The 20,489-nt window shown below is 35.8% G+C and overlaps 1 protein-coding gene across 2 annotated transcripts in view; it reads left to right on the top strand.

Moving 5' to 3' along the window:
* LOC127844081 (ankyrin repeat domain-containing protein 11-like) overlaps nt 1-20,489 on the top strand; it is a 125,922-nt gene that overhangs the window by 94,226 nt on the left and 11,207 nt on the right. For both annotated transcript variants that reach the window (XM_052374050.1, XM_052374049.1), the window contains exons 10-11: nt 8,554-8,789; nt 18,344-18,481. In XM_052374050.1, coding sequence (XP_052230010.1) covers nt 8,554-8,789; nt 18,344-18,481 — 374 coding nt within the window. The remainder of the gene's footprint in view (nt 1-8,553; nt 8,790-18,343; nt 18,482-20,489) is intronic.

The raw sequence follows: 20,489 nt of genomic DNA, 5'->3' as shown, positions 1-20,489 counted from the left end.
GGTACGCGTTTCTACGACCCTATCGATTCCCTGTCAAATGCGCGTATCTACGCCTGTATCGATTCCCTGTTATCTACGCATTTCTACTACCCTATCTATTACCTGATATATACGCGTTTTTACGCGGCACGATTTAATTTGATATTTAAATGCTTAAAATGACGTTTTAAGTGTAACAGAAATGCATATACACCTGCGCTCATCATTTTTCTAAACTGTCGAGTAAACATCCGGTAATGTTGCTATTTAAAGTTCTGATGCAATTGGCGACCAATCAAGACGAGGGTTTACCATTTGACATGCGTAAATCACGTTCCGGGATGTGCGCGCTTCGGGCATTTCGTAATGTCCTAAAATAGCTGCTATTCTCGAACCGTATTTAATTTGGACATTTTCCGAAAACGTATTAATAACTAGTTAAAAATGTCGCAGAAATAACCACGTTCCATAGGGATATAATATGATTTGGGTGTAAATCGATTTCATTCTTATTGTTGTTTGATTCCATTATATCGTAAATGTTTGTTTCCGAGATCATATACGAGAATTACATCGATATGTTAAATGGCATGAACACTCAAATGTTTTTACAAACGACACGTGCTTATCTAAAGTTTGTGTTTCGTAATACACAGGATATTGGATTATCGGTGCTTGATTGGGCAATAAAACAAAGACGCAGTCAGCGGTCTTCAATATGCCTTTGAACTGACCTACATAATAATTAATAGCGCACGTGCTAATCTAACATTTAGGGATAAGAAACACGGGTTCTAGACACTTTGAATAAACATGTTTACCGGACGCAGCAGTAGTCTTCAGATGACGTTGGCGCGCGTGCCATGTTACCTCGGCGTTATGTAATTTGGTACACGAATACACGGGTTTGTCGGCGACTTCTGGGTTATAAAGTTACATGTCGGCGATCAGATTATAAACTGGAGTATTTGATAATAAAGTAGCCGCTTAAAATTGGAATTTTGCAAATAAATACACGAACTGAAGACTTATTGAAGACGCCGACATTGCCGGATTTCGATCGGTAATAAAATGCAAAATGCAAATTAATTATATGAATATTCATGGCACATTATGCAACATCCAATTAAATTGTTACCGGTATCTATAAATGTTTATAAATCATTTGATGAATTAATGTAATAGAAATACCAAGTATTGTACGAATTTTATAAGAAATAATACAATTGATTTTGAAAATGCATGAAGTTGTTTGAGAAACTCTATGTTTTTCTATAGTTATTTATAAGAATTTACATGAATTTTGAGGCTTGCAGAATGAATTTATAAAATAAAAAAAATCTTCAAGAAAGAAGAATTGTAGTTTGGAAAGTAAGAAAAAAAATTAATATTCCAAAATATAATTATTTGTATTTGATTCAACACACCAACTTCGCAAAGTTTCTATATGAGCTGGAAAGAGATTTGCATTTAAACCCAGTAAAACACACAACGGTCAACTTTACATGACTATAACTGATTAATAAAATAATGTAGAAACATAAGTTTACACCACAGGAAAGGAAATTTTATAAGATAAAACTTTCATATCGAGTGTTTTTCAATAATATTTCAACTTTTATGAGAAAATCAGGTTTAAAGGCAATGACGGTTGCGTTTCCAAAGAGGTAGATTTGCATTGAAACGCAGTAAAACACACAACTGTCAACTTTGCATGACTATAACTGACCAATAAATTAAGGTAGAAACATACAGTTTACACCACAGGAAAGGAAATTTTATTAGCTTAAACTTTCATATTGTGTATTTTTCAATAATATTTCAATTTTTATGAGAATATCAGGTTCAAAAGCAATGAGGGTCATAAAACAGCGTTTTTCCAATAATGCCTGTAAAGATGGGGTACTGATATTGATAAGATGGCTATCAGCCACTGGTCAGCAGGCAGCTAGGTCTTGTGGTAACTGGAGAGGCTTATATTGGCTAAATGGCTGTCAAGGAAAGGGTTAAGATAGCAACTTGATATTTGGCATGCATGTGCATTGAGCTGCAGGTCATCCTTCAAGGTCAAGGGTCAAACGTATGGCTTCAAAGCAGCGCAGAAGGGGACATTGTGTTTTTGACAAACACATCTCTTGTTAAGTCTGAAGAATTAAGAAATTAATTGCGTATAAGACACACCACTCTACATGTAATTGCAAAACATCACAACACTCAAACATTAATGACCACAGTTTCTTGCTTGAAAACAAACAACAAAATAATCATAATGTCATCATTTATCATGTCTGTGATTTAAAGGCATGATTGATGTATGAATCAAAATGTTTTCTACCATGATGAAACATGTCTCTGGATCAATATGACTGGTCACTGTTTTTTGGCATATAAGGATGTGGTTAAGATTCACTGGTAAACTGAGATTAACATGAGTCATGTTCTGTGAAAAGGGGGTTTAATGCATAAAGTGTCGTCCCAGATTAGCCTGTGCAGTCCGCCACCAGGGACTACACTTTCCATTTTTATTATATTTTTCGTTTCAAGAAAGTCTCTTCTTAGCAGAAAATCCAGTTTAGGTTGAAAGTGTCGTCCCTCATTAGCCTATGCGGACTTCACAGGCTAATCTGGGACGACACTTACGCACATGCATTAAACCCCTTTTTTACAGAGCACGGCCTATATTTAGTTTTAGATTATTATTAACCCTTTACCACTTAAATCAGTATTTTTTTTACGCATTTGTTGTCCCTTAGAAAGTTACATTTAATTTAAGACCTTTTTTTACTAAATTCAAAATTTAAAGGCTTCATTTCCAACCCTTAGATACCGATGAGCAGGCTGTTCTGGTTTTATGCTGTTTGCACTTACATGTAGCCAATGTACTTTGATTCTGAGTGGGAAAGGGTTAATATTTATTTTTACATTATTATTAATGTCCTATTCACTGTGGTTTTTATCTTCCTTTCAGCTGATTAAGTGCACTTTGAATTATGCAATTTAAATTGATGTTTCTCAAAACATGCTGGTGAAAGATACAGAACAATGTGTTAGTTATGTGTGGAAGTCTGGCATGGACAGAAACTGGGAGAGCTAGAGGTTGATATCTTATCTGTCAAGTTTGAACACAAAAAAAACAGTGTTCACCAAACATTTCAGGGCGATTTTGGCTGATTTATTAGCTTTTATTCTGTTGTAGTCTCCATAGAAATTATTATCATTTTTCCCCCTAAACCGGTCCCAAAATGTGAGTTATAACCATTTGTTCAAAATGTAAATACATGTATCAAACCAGTATTTTTTTCCTAATTTATAGTAAATTGAAGGTTGACAATGCCCAATTTCATGGGTGTAGGTCACATGGTCAAATTATCAGGAAAAGCCTATCTGGATATGTGTGTGTCTATTGAGAATGTTTTTGCTAACAGAATTCAAGTATGTGTGTACGTACTAACCAACATTAGCCTCTTAATACACTTTGCTGAAGGGCCTCCATATTATGAATTTGTTATCAATTGTCCATTAACAAAAACATTAGTGTTCTAAGATGTTTTTGTAACATATCCAAATACATGTATAAAACAACATATGTTTCACCAATTCTACATAATTATATGACACCCAAAATACTTCTACTGTTCAGGGTTCGACACTAAGGCACGTCCGACAGACATAGTCTAGAATGATCGGTGGTCGGGCTAGTAAAACTGCGGGCTAGCTTGTACGACTCGTCGTACATAAAAAATCTATACTGATTCATATATATAACTATAACTAACTGCTGTGAAAACCTTTATTTGTATGTGTAAAATTACTCTTGTATCCGTAATTTACATTAAAACAAAACTAGTGTATTTAAATAAACACGGAGCATTCACATGATTCATCGGTATTTTTAGACGCAAAGGAGAGCTTCCTGCAGAGGCTGGTTTCCATTGGTCAAGTTGTCATGAATATTAATGATTTTCTGCAGTGTCGTAAAACTGTAGAGCATGATTTTACGACTTCTATCGAAAATCGGTATCGTCAATGTAAACATTTTTGCGTAGCAGACAAGAGAATGTTATTAAAAGAATGGCTTGTTCAAGTTCGGATTTTCGTCCGACAAATCAGTTAATAAAAAAAATCTGACGCTAAAACTGACACGAAACGTAAATATGAAGAAACACGAACACGTCAATTTTATCCTAGATGGAAAATCGAGTCAGTTCCCATGGCTTGAATTTGACGAAGGAAAGCAAAAAAAAAAGTTTTATTTTATTGTTTTACTCAATGCATCAAAAAAAATCTGGTGTTCACTGATTATTTACTGATGAGTCCTTATTAAACAGTTACATGACACAATTGTGTTTATTTGCGATGATTATGTCATTTATGGTCTAGTAGACATCGGGTTCGGGCTAGTACACTTTAAGAGGAGCTGGTCCGACGGTCGACTTGCTCTAAAAAAAGTTAATGTCGAACCCTGCTGTTGCCAAAAAGATCATCCAAAATGAGAATTCAATTACCACTATGGTTTCAAGTTTCAGGCAGTTTTTACTTAATTGTCATTTTGCCCATTCATAATATTGCTAATACTGCATTCAATAACATTTGTTAACACAATCTGCAAAATAAACAGGCGTTTTTGTGAAGATCATATCAAGAATATTCTGTGACTAAGCCAAATCATTGTATGCCAAACTTGCTTTTGTCACAGGTTATAATTCAAGACAGTTGTTAATAGTATGGATTGGCCTATTTTCAATGGGCACATGAGATTATTTCCATTGCTTTATTGAAATTCTTTGAAGCAGATCTAAGCTGCTTTGTTGAAATTCAAATGCACTACTGAATGAAGGGACTAAAGTTCATGTTCTAATGTTAAAACAGTTCATGTGCCAGCTACATGTATGAATGGTAGTGTGAATCATGTAGATTCCTTTCTAGTTTGTTTATTTTCAAACTGAATGTTGTATAGTAATGAATCTAGAAACTTGAATGTTATCTCTTCACGGCCATTAAAAGGGTTGTCACGTTACATGTACAGTAACAATATAATAACAGAATTTAACCCTTTCCCACTTAGAAGCAAAGTGAAAATGGCTATGTGCTAACTGCATAAAACCAGAACAGCCTGCGATTTACTTGCAGTCTGTTCAGGTTTTATGCTGTTTGCTGCTAATCAGTAACTAAGGGTTGGAAATGAAGCCTTTAAAACTTGAATCTACTGGTAGTTAGAAAGGTCTTCAATTAAATTTGATATTCTAAGGGACTAACAAACATCTTAAAATGAGTAACTTAGTACATGTAGTAAAGGGTTAAATAAGCAGTTTGACATAGCTATCCGAAATTCTGACAATTTAAGTGCAAGATAGTTAATTGTACGCGCCTTTATAAACTGAAGAATCAGAGAAAGTCTGTATCCAAATGAACAACTTCAGGATTTAGGGGCCTGTGCTTTTTTTTATATCAGTAGTTTTTAGCGATCCTCAACACTCGTTAATGTGGTTTACATTTTTGGTTATAATGAAAGCACTTTTGTTTTAATGTAAAATGTGTGGAAATATCCTTTCATCTTCAAGTCTGTTACAAACTCTTCTGTTTTTATCTTCTATGAACACTAACATTTTGTTTATGAGTAATTGATAACATAGCCCATTAAATGTTTATGACGCTTGTGTTACATGGATGCCCTCCGGCATATTGCATATTTTATGAGGTTGTTGTTGGAAAGTTTTAGGCTCTTTGCAACATTTGAAGACTTTTGCTCTCAACTTGAACTGGTATTAAGCTTTCAGAATATGATAAAACAACATTTGTGTCTGAATTATCAATTTGTTGACAGAACCTTTAAAACTGTGTAAATTTTTAGAAATAAGCCCTTCTTTAACTGATAACTTAAATGTAGGTCAGTACAGAACTTTCACAGCATTTCTTAAATCACATATATGAATTTTATTTCATACAAATTGCAGTCATTTTTACATTATTACACGTGGTCATATTGCTGTTAGACAGGTAAGTCTCAGAAATGGTCCTTGAATTACCTGCCCATTCGCTTAATTACGTCTTCAAAAAAGGTTATAAAACGCAAACAAAAAGAGTATTACCTCCATTTATGAAAGCTGATGAGTTATAAACTGGCAACTTGAAATGTAAAAGGGTCAGATGTAGACAAATTAGCAGGCTGCAGTAACTCTGCTCCTGTTTGGTTCTCCTTTTTAGCTCACCTGAGCACAACATGCTCATGGTGAGCTTTTGTGATCGCCTTTTGTCCGTCGACCTTTGTGCGTTGTCCGTTGTGCGACGTCAACATTTGCCTTGTTCACTTTCTAGAGGCCACATTTATTGTCCAATCTTCATGAAATTTGGTTAGAAGATTTGTTTCGATGATATCTTGGATGAGTTCGAAAATGGTAACGTTTGCTTGAAAAACATGGCTGCCAAGAGGCGGGGCATTTTTCCTTATATGGCTATAGCAAAATCTTGTCAACTCTCTAGAGGCCACATTTATTGTTCGATCCTCATGAAACTTGGTCAGAAGACTCATCCCAATGATATCTTGGATGACTTCGAAAATGATGCCGGTTGGTTGAAAAACATGGCCGCCAGGGGGCGGGGCATTTTTCCTTATATGGCTATAGCAAAACCTTGTTAACACTCTAGAGGCCACATATATTGTCCAATCTTCATGAAATTTGGTCAAAAGATTGGTTTCAATGATATCTTGGATGAGTTCGAAAATGGTAACGTTTGCTTGAAAAACATGGCTGCCAAGGGGCGGGGCATTTTTCCTGACATGGCTATATATGGCTATAGAAAAATCTTGTTAACTCTCTAGAGGCCACATTTATTGTCCGATCTTCATGAAACTTGGTCAGAAGATTCATCCTAATAATATCTTGGACGAGTTCGAAAATGATGCTGGTTGGTTGAAAAACATGGCCACCAGGGGGCGGGGCATTTTTTCTTACAGGCTTTTTCCGCCCTATCCCACGGGTCCGAAATTCGGCCCCATTCCCAATGCAAATCTGGTTGTTTTTTTCCCAATTGAAAAAAAAAAATTCCCAATTCCAAAAAAAAAAAAACTTTTTGTTTTGTTTTTTTTTTTAACTTTAAAATATATAAGTTTACCTGATCCAGTGTAGAAAATAGAAAGTATTGCATAATTAAATTATCTGTTGCCTTGAATTTGTTTTAAAAACTGTAAAATATGTTAATGATTATTTAAGACTTTCCTTATTTTCCTCAAAATCTGGCGCGATTTTTTTCACTTCAAAAAAGGCCAGGCCTTTTCCCCAAATTCAGATTAAAAACCCTGCACTTATCACACATGTTCATAATATTTTGTAAAATTTTAATCATAAGTTATCAAAATAGTCGTTATTTACCAGTTAACTGCTTCTTTGAAATATAAGAAACACTATTTACATGCGATAAGTTTTCCCAATTGAGCCAATTTTGCGATTATTTTTTTTCCCAAAATGGGGTTTTTCACAACACGAAATTCCCAAAATTTCAGTGTGGCGTTATCCCAAAATTGAGCGGAAAAAGCCTGTCTTATATGGCTATAGTAAAACCTTGTTAACACTCTAGAGGCCACATTATATTCCGATCTTCATGAAATTTGCTCAGAAGATTTGTTTCAATGATATCTTAGATGATTTAAAAAATGGTAACCTTTGCTTGAAAAACATGTCTGCCATGGGGCGGGGCATTTTTCCTAATATGGCTATATATGGCTATAGTAAAATCTTGTTAACACTCTAGGGGCTACATTTATTGTCCAATCTTCATGAAACTTGGCCAGAAGATTTATCTCAATAATATCTTTGACAAGTTCGAAAATGATGCCAGTTGGTTGAAAAACATGGCCGCCAGGGGGCGGGGCATTTTTCCTTATATGGCTATAGTAAAACCTTGTTAACACTCTAGAGGTCACATTTATTTTTTGATATTAATGAAACTTGGTAAGAAGATTTGTCCCAATAATATCTTGTTATCTCAGGTGAGCGACTTTGGGCCTTTCAGGCCCTCTTGTTCAGTCTCTCTGTAACTTTGTTCCTGTTTGGTTCCCCTTTTTCAGTCTCTTTGTAACTCTGCTCCTGTTTGGTTCCCCTTTTTCAGTCTCTCTCTTTAACTCTGCTCCTGTTAGGCAGGTAAACACAACAAATTTGAATGTCTAATATCTTTAAGAATATTCATGCAGTTATTCAGTGAGTTTTTAATAGATATTTCTTTCAAAGGTTTCTTTGAAGCATAAAACTCATCAATGCCCTCAATATAGCAAATTAACTGAAAAGTTCAACAAATTGGTCCAACTTTGAACCCTGCTCCATTTAAGCAGCGCCCTGCAAATTTTTTGGATCCTAGAATTCTTCCATGTCTGGAGTGTTATTTTCCTCCTTTTACCTGATATCTTGCTTTTTAGTATGACAATGGCTGTAAGCTTAAAAAGACACCTCTGTATGTGTATTACTTTTAAAGTGAAGAGTTCGGTGAATCCAGTAATACCAGTAAGGCTATTTGTCTCATGTCTTTGTTTCATACATCAGTACCATGTTATGTTTACTAAATATTGATCTGGTAATTCAGATGGTGTCGACTCAAGCATATCACCATCCGTGTCACCGGAACCTGAGATCTCAAGCAGTAGAACTGGGAAAGACGAAGAGGACACGGACCTTCTACCCAGGAAACGGAAATTCCGCAGACAAGACGGGAACCAAACTTCAATGGACACCGATATCAGCCCTGAACTAGAACCGCTCAATACCACCATGGAGAAAGTGCCAAACCCCTTCGAGTTGTACCTTAACTTGAGGAAAAAGGTGAGAGTTAAAGAGGGGTCCCATTCCAAGGTGGTTACCCCAGCTTCAATCAATTAACCCTTTCCCACTTAGAAGCAAAGTGAAAATGGCTATGTGCAAACAGCAGAAAATCAAAACAGCCTGCGAGTAACTTGCAGTCTGTTCAGGTTTTATGCTGTTTGCTGATCATCATTAACTTAAGGTTGGAAATTAAGCCTTTAAATCTTGAATCTAGTAAGGAAGGTCTTTAATTAAATTTAACTTTCTAAGGGACTAAAAATGCGTCAAAATATGTATCATAGTGGTAAGGGGTTAATATAGTGTTGTGTTTGGTGTATTATAATACTAACTGACTGTAACTTGAGTCGATATATATGTAAACAAGCACATAAATCAGGTCCATAAACATTTTTGTGTTTTTTTTTGCATTCAGACAAAAATGTAGGTTGTAAAACAAACATATGTGAACTTTTTAGTTCAAATATACCAATGTGCAAAATTAAAAAACAAAACAAAAAAAACAACAACACATTAAAGCCACACACCTTGAAATGACATAGTAAATTTAAGTATAAATAAGAAACATACTGAATCAATGCCAATTAGAATATAGCTGGTGGTTACAAGGTAGAAATCCGTCTCTTTTGCGCTTTAAAACTTAAAAATAATCGCATTTTTTTGGAAATGGACGTATACGTCTTGAAATCCTACTTTCGGTTTTAAAAGCGTTACCGTTTGAAAAACAATAAATTACTTGCTTACTAGGCTAAAAATTTAATTTTATCTATCTCAATTAGAGTATATCTAGTGCTTACAAGGTAGAAATCCGCCTTTTTTGCGCTAAAACTTAAAAATATTCGCGTTTGTTGAAATGTTAATATGCATATAGAAATCCTACTTTCGGTTTTAAAATTTAAAAAATAATTAATTACTTGCTAACTAGGCTATAAATTTAATGACAATTTTGCACAATTTCAAATTTCATCTATATGAATCTATTAACATGAACTTCATTTCAAGGTGTGTGGCTTTAACTGAAGTTTCTCTACTAATAATGTTTCTAGAGTTTTAATGATTATTTTATCTTAAAGGTGTTTACGTGCATGAGTAATTTGCAAATGGAATAGCAGTTGCTTTAAATTTACCCCATAAATATAATAAAAATATCTTCAGTTGAGTGAAAAGTATCAGCTGAACGTATCTATGTCAGATACCGTAGTTTTACCGTCAAGCCTTTACAAGCAAAGTACACTTCATGTAACAAATTATATTTACAAACCCATAGAAATGAAATTCCCATAAAAAATTATATTAGATTCCTGCTCCATTTTGTTAATGTTTGGCTGATATAATTTTACATTGAAACATGATGCTTATATTTAGGCCCATGAGTTAGAATCTACATGTGTGAGTTGAAACTTTCAATCTAATGATCCATGCAAGTTTGACTAAAAAGGAGGCAGGGCTTTTTTTCTTGCATTAGGGAAAGGTCCTGGCCTTCCATTTTTAGCTCACCTGAGCACAACGTGCTCATGGTGAGCTTTTGTGAGCGCCTTTTGTCCGTCGTCCGTCTTGCGTTGTCCGTTGTGCGACGTCAACATTTGCCTTGTTCACTCTCTAGAGGCCACATTTATTGACCAATCTTCATGAAATTTGGTCAGAAGATTGGTTTCAATGATATCTTGGATGAGTTCGAAAATGGTTACGTTTGCTTGAAAAACATGGCTGCCAAGGGGCGCGGCATTTTTCCTAAAATGGCTATATATGGCTATAGTAAAATCTTGTTAACACTCTAGAGGCCACATTTATTGTCAGATCTTCATGAAACTTGGTCAGAAGATTCATCCCAATAATATCTTGGACGAGTTTGAAAATGATGCCCATTGGTTGAAAAACATGGCCGCCAGGGGGCGGGGCATTTTTCATTATATGGCTATAGTAAAACCTTGTTAACACTCTAGAGGCCACATTTATTTTCCGATATTCATGAAACTTGCTCAGAAGATTTGTCCCACTGATATCTTTGATGAGTCAAAAAATGGTAACCTTAGCTTTGCTTGAAAAACATGGCTGCCAAGGGGCGGGGCATTTTTCCTTATATGGCTATATGGCTATAGTAAAATCTTGTTAACACTCTAGAGGCCACATTTACTGTCCAATCTTAATGAAACTTGGTCAGAAGATTCATCCCAATAATATCTTGGACGAGTTCGAAAATGATGCCGGTTGGTTGAAAAACATGGCCGCCAGGGGGCAGGGCATTTTTCCTTATATATAGTAAAACCTTGTTAACACTCTAGAGGCCACATTTATTGTCCAATCTTGAAGAAATTTGGTCAGAAGATTTGTCTTAATGATATCTTGGTTGAGTTTGAAAATGGGTACGTTTGCTTAAATCACATGGCCGCCAAGGGGTGGGGCATTTTTCCTTATATGGCTATATAAGGCTAAAGTAAAATCTTTTTGACGAGTTCAAAAATGATGCCAGTTGGTTGAAAAACATGGCCACCACACGGGCGGACTATTTTCCTTGTATGGCTAAAGTAAAACCTTGTTAACACTCTAGAGGTCACATTTATTTTCCGATCATCATGAAACTTGGTCAGAAGATTTGTCCCAGTTATATCTTAGATGAGTTTGAAAATGGTTTTGGTTGCTTTAAAAACATGGCCACCAGGGGCGGGGCATTTTTCCTTATATGGCTATATATGTCTATAGTAAAACCTTGTTAACACTCTAGAGGCCACATTTATTGTCCAATCTTCATGAAATTTGGTCAGAAGATTGGTCTCAATGATATCTTGGATGAGTTCGAAAATAATTATGTTTGCTTGAAAAAAATTGCTTCCAAGGGGCAGGGCATTTTTCCTTATATGGCTATAGTAAAATCTTGTTAACACTCTAGAGGCCACAATAACTGTCCGATCTTCATGAAACTTGGTCAGATGATTCATCCCAATAATATCTTGGATGAGTTCAAAAATGATGCCCGTTAATTGAAAAACATGGCTGCCAGGGGGTGGTGCATTTTTCCTGAAACTTGGTCAGAAGATGTGTCCCAATAATATCTTGTTATCTCAAGGGGGGGGGGGGGGGAATATCAACAAAACTGGAAAGGGGGAAACAAATAACCAATGTACATGTAAGCTTGAAATTTGGGGAAAATTGCAGCATTTTAAAGTAATTATCTTTGGGTAAGGGGCCTTTCTCTTGGGAGAAGGGGCCTTAGTAAGGCCCTTGCTAAAGAAGGAAAAAAGACCTGGATAGATAATTTTTTGGCAGTAAGGCTATTATTTATCAGTTAACTTTGTGGCATACAAATAGTTTGTTGCTTGTTGTTTACTGTCTTAACAAAGGCATACCAGTATAATGAGGTATGTTTTTGATGTAGTTTAAACAAGAAATATCTTTAAAAAAGATATACGGCGTTGATTTTGGTCGATGTTTATGAACGATCCAAAGTTATCTCTATGAGATAAAAAGTAGCGGATGCCTTTTTTCTGCGCAGTTCTTAGCTACATCACAAGCAAATCAATTACGGGGTGTTGCGCCAGATTTCGTGGCTTATTTTGCTTTATGTGATATTATTACTCAGATATCTATATTTACAGAATAGAAAAACACAAGAAACATGAAAATAAACGAGTGCATATAGGTCAGCCGGCAATACTCAAATCTTATTAAATTGCATAATTATAGTATAGTGAATTATTGTGCCCATGCTTAATAAACTGGTCTAAATGGATAAATATTTCTAATTAATTTTATCAAAATTGGTCCTTATCATGCAAATGTTGAAAACATATTAAAAATCGATGATTGACATACCACAATAATATCGCCGAATATCTTTATTTAGTATCTTTCTGATCAAAACAGACTTCAAGTGCACAAAGTTTACGAGACGGCGTTTATATAAATATTTCTGCAACTGACCGCAAACTGACCTTGATACCTTGCGGATTGGAATGCAATGCATTAAAGTTAGATAACAATTCTGCTGCTGAAACGACGGCTTGTTTACGCCAACTGTACACGACCAAGGCAACAGCTGTGCCTAAAATATTGATATATCGACAAAGCGACTAAACAAACTATTTACTCCATCAGACAAAAATAGCATAGATTCCAATCTTTTCCTTCAATGAAAAGATCGCAACCCCTTCTGCCAACTCCGGAGATGAACTGTATATAAACTCTGACTTTCACACACTGGCCGCGAATTGACCCGAAATGTCGCGGGTTGAAATGCAATGCAAGTAAGTACTAAATATGAGAATATAGCCTTTAGTATAAACGCTTTTGCGCTGGTAATTCTCTGAAAATAAAAGGTGAACGCACAAACTGAATTTATGTCGAACATTAATTGTAAAACTGTTCTATCTATTGAGCCTTTTCATTAGAGATAAACTTGTTTCATGCAGTAAAACAGTGTTACAAAGACGCGGATATGTTTCCAATGTTCTGGTGTTATACTCAAATCAGCCAATGGAATAAATGAAGTGTATTCATTCGTACCTAGCCGCGGGAAATTTTATTTGAATATTATTGGACACTTACAAAGGTCAAGTCAGGGTGAAAAGCTGGCTTAATACAGCTTACGCCGAAAAATGCTAACATACTACATACACACATTTGCTTGGTAACTGAAATAATGGTGTGGTAAATACCATGGTCTCTGAAATATTATGACAAAAACAGGTAGGAGTGGTATATGTTAATATTTCTCCAAACCCTTATTGTTTTCATACATGTTCAGAATTAATTGAACTAATTTTCCTTAGTCGCACCCATTTTTGGCCACTAATATTTATAGTAAAAATCGCCCTTGATATACTAGTTACTCAAGATTTCCATTTAGGCGGCTCTACTGCCTTTTCTTCCATGCATATGGGCTGTGCTCTGTGATTAAGGGGCAGTCCCTACAGGCTAATCAGGGATGACACTTTTCGCTTTTATGTTTTTTTATATCCCCACATACAAAGTTTAGGGGGGTATATAGGAGTGAACTTGTCTGTTGGTAGGTAGGTAGGTCGGTGGGTCGTTCCATGTCTGCTCTCTTATTCAAGTAGTTTTCATCCGAGCTTCACCAAACTTGGTCAGAAGTTGTATCTAGATGATGTCTAGGCCAAGTTTGAACATGGGCCTTGCCAGGTAAAACACTAAGTTACAGGGTCACTTAGTGTGTTTTATACATTCAGCATGTAGTTGTCCGCTCTCTAATTCAAGTAGTAACTTCATCAAATCTTCACCAAACATTCAGCATGGTGTCCGCTCTCTAAATCAAGTAGTTTTCATCCGATCATCACCACACTTAAAAAAATAGTCTGAAGTTGTATCTAGATGATGTGTAGGTCAAGTTTAATCATGGGCCATGCCGGGTCAAAAACTATGTCACGGGGTCACTTAGTGCGTTTTAAATATTGAGCATTGTGTCCGCTGTTTTTTGTAAAGACAACATGCAAAATATTCTGCATCAATGCGGCTTTTGGGGGTATTCGTCACGTCTGTGACAAAGCTCTAGTTTTATTTAAAGAAAGTCTCTTCTTTGCAAAAATCCAGTTTAGGCCGAAAGTGTCATCCCTGATTTGCCATTCAAGCACATGCATTTAACCCCCATTTTGCAGAACGAGGTTCATATTGATTCCAAAAATTGTAAATATAACAATCACCTTTAAAGTACTCAAAGACTGCATCAAAGACTGTTATATTTGCCATGTGATAACACAATTGTTACCACTACATCTTTGTAAGCATTTTCAAATATGGCCTGAATTTAAGCAGTTTAAGTAATTAATGAAAATGTTGCTTGAATATAAAAGGTTCTTCAAATACTGTTTAAATCTTTTAGCAAACATAGTGGAGGTTTTATACTCAGTGAATGTAATGAAAAGAATGGAAAGCACAAGCAAATCTTAAGCCAGGCCAGAAAAAAAATCTGTTGAAGTGTTTGGCCCATTAGAGTCAACAATAGCGGACTTAAAATGGTTTGTTTTTTGGGACTCTATGTCTGGGATCAGAAAAAGACATGTTCTCAAATGAGCACAATTTTATTTTTCAGTGAACAAATTCCTTCTAAACTGCATTAACTTATCTTTCCAAATAGATAACCATAAATATAGTGTTTAAAACAAATTTATCGTTGTACATCACAACCATTGTAATCTGTACGTATATGTATGTTCAGATTAGAAAAAAGGTTAAGTTCACCACTGCTTTAAATTAAAATCTGAAAATTTAATAATTTCTTCATGATTTTCAATGTTGGCCAACTATTGCATACATACCTAAAACAGATAGCTATAAATAGCTACTTTCTGGTTGTAAGGGCAGATGCCCTGGTAGTTCAGCTCTGCTGGCATGTGCTAGAGTAGCAAGTCTGAATTAATATAATGCACCGCCAAGAGGAAAACCTGAAATGAGTGATGGCAATGCCTATTTTATGACAGCAGCTGACAGAGTGCATGAGTGCAGTTTTTGCTGATGTGAAATAAATCGCAACAGATGTGCTTTTAGTTTCCTTTCATTGACTTAATGTTACATTCAGGGACCTCTTTTCAGGTTTCCGTTTGTTGCATGAAAACACGCTTGTGCGAATGTCTTTTACATCAAATATTCCATATTTAAGTGTATGGTTGTTTTTTTGTCTAAGGATTATTAAAAGATTTTTTTCCCATAAAAATACATAAACATGGCAGGGGTGTAAATTTATATCTTAACTTAACTTGTCTCGACTTTCATGAGAGAGATATAAATTTATATACATTACAAATTTTATGAACAAAACTTTTTTGCAAAGGCAAATGCCACGAAAATGTCATCACATATTTTGCCATCTGTTCATCTAAGTGGTTGAAAGAGAAACACAACAGAAAAAAAATCTCCTTAACCCTTTCAGTGCTGGAACCGAATTTTGAAGGCCTTTGCAAACAGTTTGGATCCAGATGAGACGCCACAAAACGTGGCGTCTCATCAGGATCCAAACTGTTTGCTTTTCTGATAGTATTCTTTGAAAAAAATCGAAGAAAATGCTAATTTTAGAAATTCAGCAGACGACATTTTTGCAGACGACAAATTTCCCAGCATGCAAAGTGTTAAATATTTCAATATCCTGTGACTGTCACAAGATAACAATAACTTAATCATTTTGAGAAAATAATGAGAAGTTATTTTGACCATAGACATCTGAGGTTCCCTATTTCTGAGAATTGATTGGATTTTGTGGCGCAGCACTGTTGTGGGCTATTAGCATCTGAACATTTGGTTTTCTGCTTTGCGATTATTGATAGTTTTGCCAGTATTTTCTTGGCAGTTTTTTTCATTCTGCATGAGGAAGAATGGTGTACTGCAGATGTTTTGATAATTGTTTGTACTGATGCACACATTAATATTATATTTTAGAAGACATTACAGTGATTTTTTTTCCATCTGTATAAAGTACCAGAAAAACAGCACTCTCCCATTGCAGGAAAAACTACACATTTCCCAGTAGCTGTCCAAAAATATCCCAGTTGAAGGTTTCTAAAAAAAAGATAGAATGCTACATTTAGTTAATTTCCCTATGCAGCTGTATGGCTTGATTTTAAGTAAATGTTATATTGACATCTTAACAACACTGATTTATCAATTTCAACATATCTGTTAGAAAAAAATCAAATACTGTGAAACCATTTATTTTCGTCGGCACAAAATTTCGCCCTTTTCATAAAAATGACTATTTCGTCCGCTCTTAAATTCGTCCATTTCTGGTTTTGAAAAAAACACAAAAACGTCCCATTTGTTTGTAATACATGTAATACGCGGTTGCGAAAAAATCGTGCTGGGGAAAGAGAGGTGACACTTGGTAGTCACTTGCAGGAGGTGGGCCTTGTTTGGCATATGCCAATTAACAAGTCTGTTATTTTAGGTGATAGTAACTGTCCCTTATTATTTTATGTCATTGACACATTCTTTGTTATGATTAGCGGATAAGTGGGACTGAATAATCGTTAACGAGTGTTTTAAACAACGAAGCCAATTGCCAATTACGCTGCATTTATTGATAAACAACAGTATTAAATCTATAAAAAAAATGTTTTTGTTATAAAAAACAACAAAGGTACGGGTTTTTATGTATATGTACAAAAATAGTAGATGCAGTTAAAACCAAACAACCAAACACAAATCAAAATGTTCTTTATTAATTTGTAACAAAGCGCAGAATAGTCAGGTGTTGATCACACATCGTCATATTTTAATTGCGTTTAATAGTATTGTCTTTAATCCGGATTCGCCGCGTGTAGGCTGTATAATCTGCAACACCCCTGAAAAACACAATACACACAATGGGTAATAAAGTTGTTAACAATTAGCGCTAATCAACACTAATCAACATTAGCGCTAAATGAAGTGGACGCATTCGATACAGCCTTATTGCATTCGCGTTTTACAGGAAATGTCAGTTGTCAGTACACTGTATAATGAACACCCCTTTGTGTCAAAACCGGATTTAACTTGAGTGTGAATAGTCGACTGTTTCATGTTCTTTGTATCAATACCATCTGTGTATCTGTATTATAAGTATACCAGTCAACAAACAAGGTGCGCGCTTCCGCATATGGGTATTTGGACATTAAAAAAATTGACCTACGGTTTAGCGTTTACGCCGTCGAACGCATTAAGCAATATAACACGTTTTTTTTTCACTATTTCTTTATTTGCAAAAAATACTAGTGGCTTATAACTTACCTTGCAATCTTTTTTTCTCGCATTTTGCGAGTGTGCGAGTGTTAATTTCGAGCCCTGTGTATATGCGTGGATTACACTGGATTTAAATGCCTCATGCCTACTGTAATTCAGTCTTATTTGTTTCAAATATGGGACATGATTGTTCGTTAGGATCTTGAATTCGTCCATCGGTCAAAGGACGCAAAAAGGCGAAAATTAATGTCGGACGAATAATAATGGTTTCACAGTACACCAATTTCCCAATTTTAAGAATTCACAACATGCATTTTCACAATTGGGCTGGTATCGGTACTATTATTGGGCAAAACATTTGCTGCAACAGTACATATGTTGGCAGTCACAAATTGATGAAAACATTTTTAGATCACCTGAGCACAAAGTAGAATGTTTATCTTGACAATATCTTGGTGGAGTTCCAATCCTGTCATGAGTGTTGAAAAAAAGGTCATAAGGTGAAATCCTAATAAAACCTTGTTACCAGACTCAATAGGCCACATTTATTACTAAATCTTGATTAAACTTGGTCAGAATGTTTACCATGATAATATATGCCTTGTTCTGGGAAAACTGGGCTTAATGCATGTGAGTAAAGTGTCGTCCCGGATTAACCTGTTCAGTCCGCATAGGCTTAGTAGGGACTTCACTTTCCGCCTCAACTGTATGTTAGCAAAGAAGAGACTTCCTGATACCATAAAAGCGAAAAGGTGTCATCACATATTAGCCTGTTCAGAGTGTACAGGCTTATCTTGGAGGACCCTTTAAGCACATGATAATATCTAAGACCCAGTTTCTTGATTTCACAGATGATGGCGCATATATAAGACCCAGTTTCTTGATTCTATTTATAGATCGCAAGTCGTCGGTGCGGTTACCTTGACAGGGTGACGATATGCCCAAAGTCTCCGCAGGGATTCAAGGACTACTTGCTGAAGACATGCAACTACGTCTTGCAGGGCAACAGCGCCAGTATGCTGTCGGTTCCCACAGTGAGTATCCAGGGGAGATAATTTTTGGTGGGAACAGGGGGGGGAGGGTCATCGGAAGAATTGTTCTTAAGAAGGATTTCTCTGATTCCTCTGTGTGTAATGGGAAGAAAATAAATATATCAGGTAGGTCCTTTTTTAGCTCACCTGAGCACAACGTGCTCATGGTGAGCTTTTGTGATCGCCTTTTGTCCATCGTCCGTCGTGCGCCGTCAACATTTGCCTTGTTAACACTCTAGAGGCCACATTTATTGTCCAATCTTCATGAAATTTGGTCAGAAGATTGGTCTCAATGATATCTTGGATGAGTTCAAAAATGGTTACGTTTGCTTGAAAAACATGGCTGCCAAGGGGAGGGGCATTTTTCCTTATATGGCTATTTAAGGCTATAGTAAAATCTTGTTAACACTTTGGAGGCCACATTTATAGTCCGATCTTCATGAAACTCGGTCAGAAGATTCATCCCAATAATATCTTGGACGAGTTCAAAAATGATGCAGATTGGTTGAAAAACATGGCCACCACAGGGGCGGGGCTATTTTCCTTATATGGCTTTAGTAAAACCTTGTTAACACTCTAGAGGTCACATTTATTTTCCTATTTTCCGATCATCATGAAACTTAGTCAGAAGATTTGTCCCAGTGATATCTTGGATGAGTTTGAAAATGGTTTTGGTTGCTTTAAAAACATGGCCACCAGGGGCGGGGCATTTTTCCTTATATGGCTATATATGGCTATAGTAAAACCTTGTTAACACTCTAGAGGCCACATTTATTGTCCAATCTTCATGAAATTTGGTCAGAAGATTGGTCTCAATGATATCTTGGATGAGTTCGAAAATAATTATGTTTGCTTGAAAAAAATGGCTTCCAAGGGGCGGGGCACTTTTCCTTATATGGCTATAGTAAAATCTTGTTAACACTCTAGAGGCCACATTTATTGTCCGATCTTCATGAAACTTGGTCAGATTCATCCTGATAATATCTTGGACTAGTTAAAAAATGATGCCGGTTGGTTGAAAAAAATGGCTGCCAGGGGGTGGGGCATTTTTCCTTATATGGCTATAGTAAAACCTTGTTAACACTCTAGAAGCCACTTTTATTTTCCGATCTTTGTGAAACAAGGTCAGAAGATTTGTCCCAATAATATCTTGTTATCTCGGGTGAGCGACTTTGGGCATCTCATATTGAGCATGGTGTCGGCTCTCTATTTCAAGTAGTTTAAATGTGATCTTCACCACACTTGGTCAGAAGTTGTAACTACAGTCAAACCTGAATTCAGTGGTCAGTCAAGGGAAATGACCAAAGTGACCGTTGTCCACAGGTTACCGTTGAATTCGGATCACAATTTTAAGAATGTTGGTCAGTTGGTAGTATTGCTATGTCGTTACCCCACCCAGTCGTTTGCATACAGTGTAAAACAAATGCTCATTGCCGTTATAACACCATTAACTTACGTGTGTACATTGAATAATACAGAATAATATGTTAAAGATTGATTTAATTTCATATGTTAAATTAGAGCAATGACTTTATCAACGCTGGTATAATTGTTTACTCATGCATCTCGTTCATTCAGTAAATAAAGCTTGTCACTTGCCGTTGACGTCACGTCCGTAAAAGTCTAAAAAGCGGATTTGGTGTCATAAACCAAAGTATGGTGTAATTATACCATTCTAATTCAAAGAAAAAGATGCAAAAAAGTTTGTTAAAATTTATTCGTACGCAAACATCACACAAAAAGCATTTTCATTCATCAGTCTCATACAAAATACAAACATTCATTCAATCTTTATCCAAAAAAAAAATAGCACATCATGCACAAAAAAGAAGATAACTGATCACGCAAAAAACTTAAAAACTCACACAATCATTATCACTCGCTACAATCAAAACAATTCACTCCACGCTAAAAAACTCACTTATCTTTTTTTGAACACTCATTGTTATTCCATGATTTATTATTCCGCTTGCTTAAAAAAAATGTTGTGTGCGCTAGAAAGCTCTTTTGA

Source organism: Dreissena polymorpha, chromosome 9 (assembly GCF_020536995.1).
Source record: "Dreissena polymorpha isolate Duluth1 chromosome 9, UMN_Dpol_1.0, whole genome shotgun sequence".
Taxonomy (NCBI): Eukaryota; Metazoa; Mollusca; class Bivalvia; order Myida; family Dreissenidae; genus Dreissena; species Dreissena polymorpha.
This window is presented reverse-complemented; position numbering and strand designations above follow the sequence as displayed.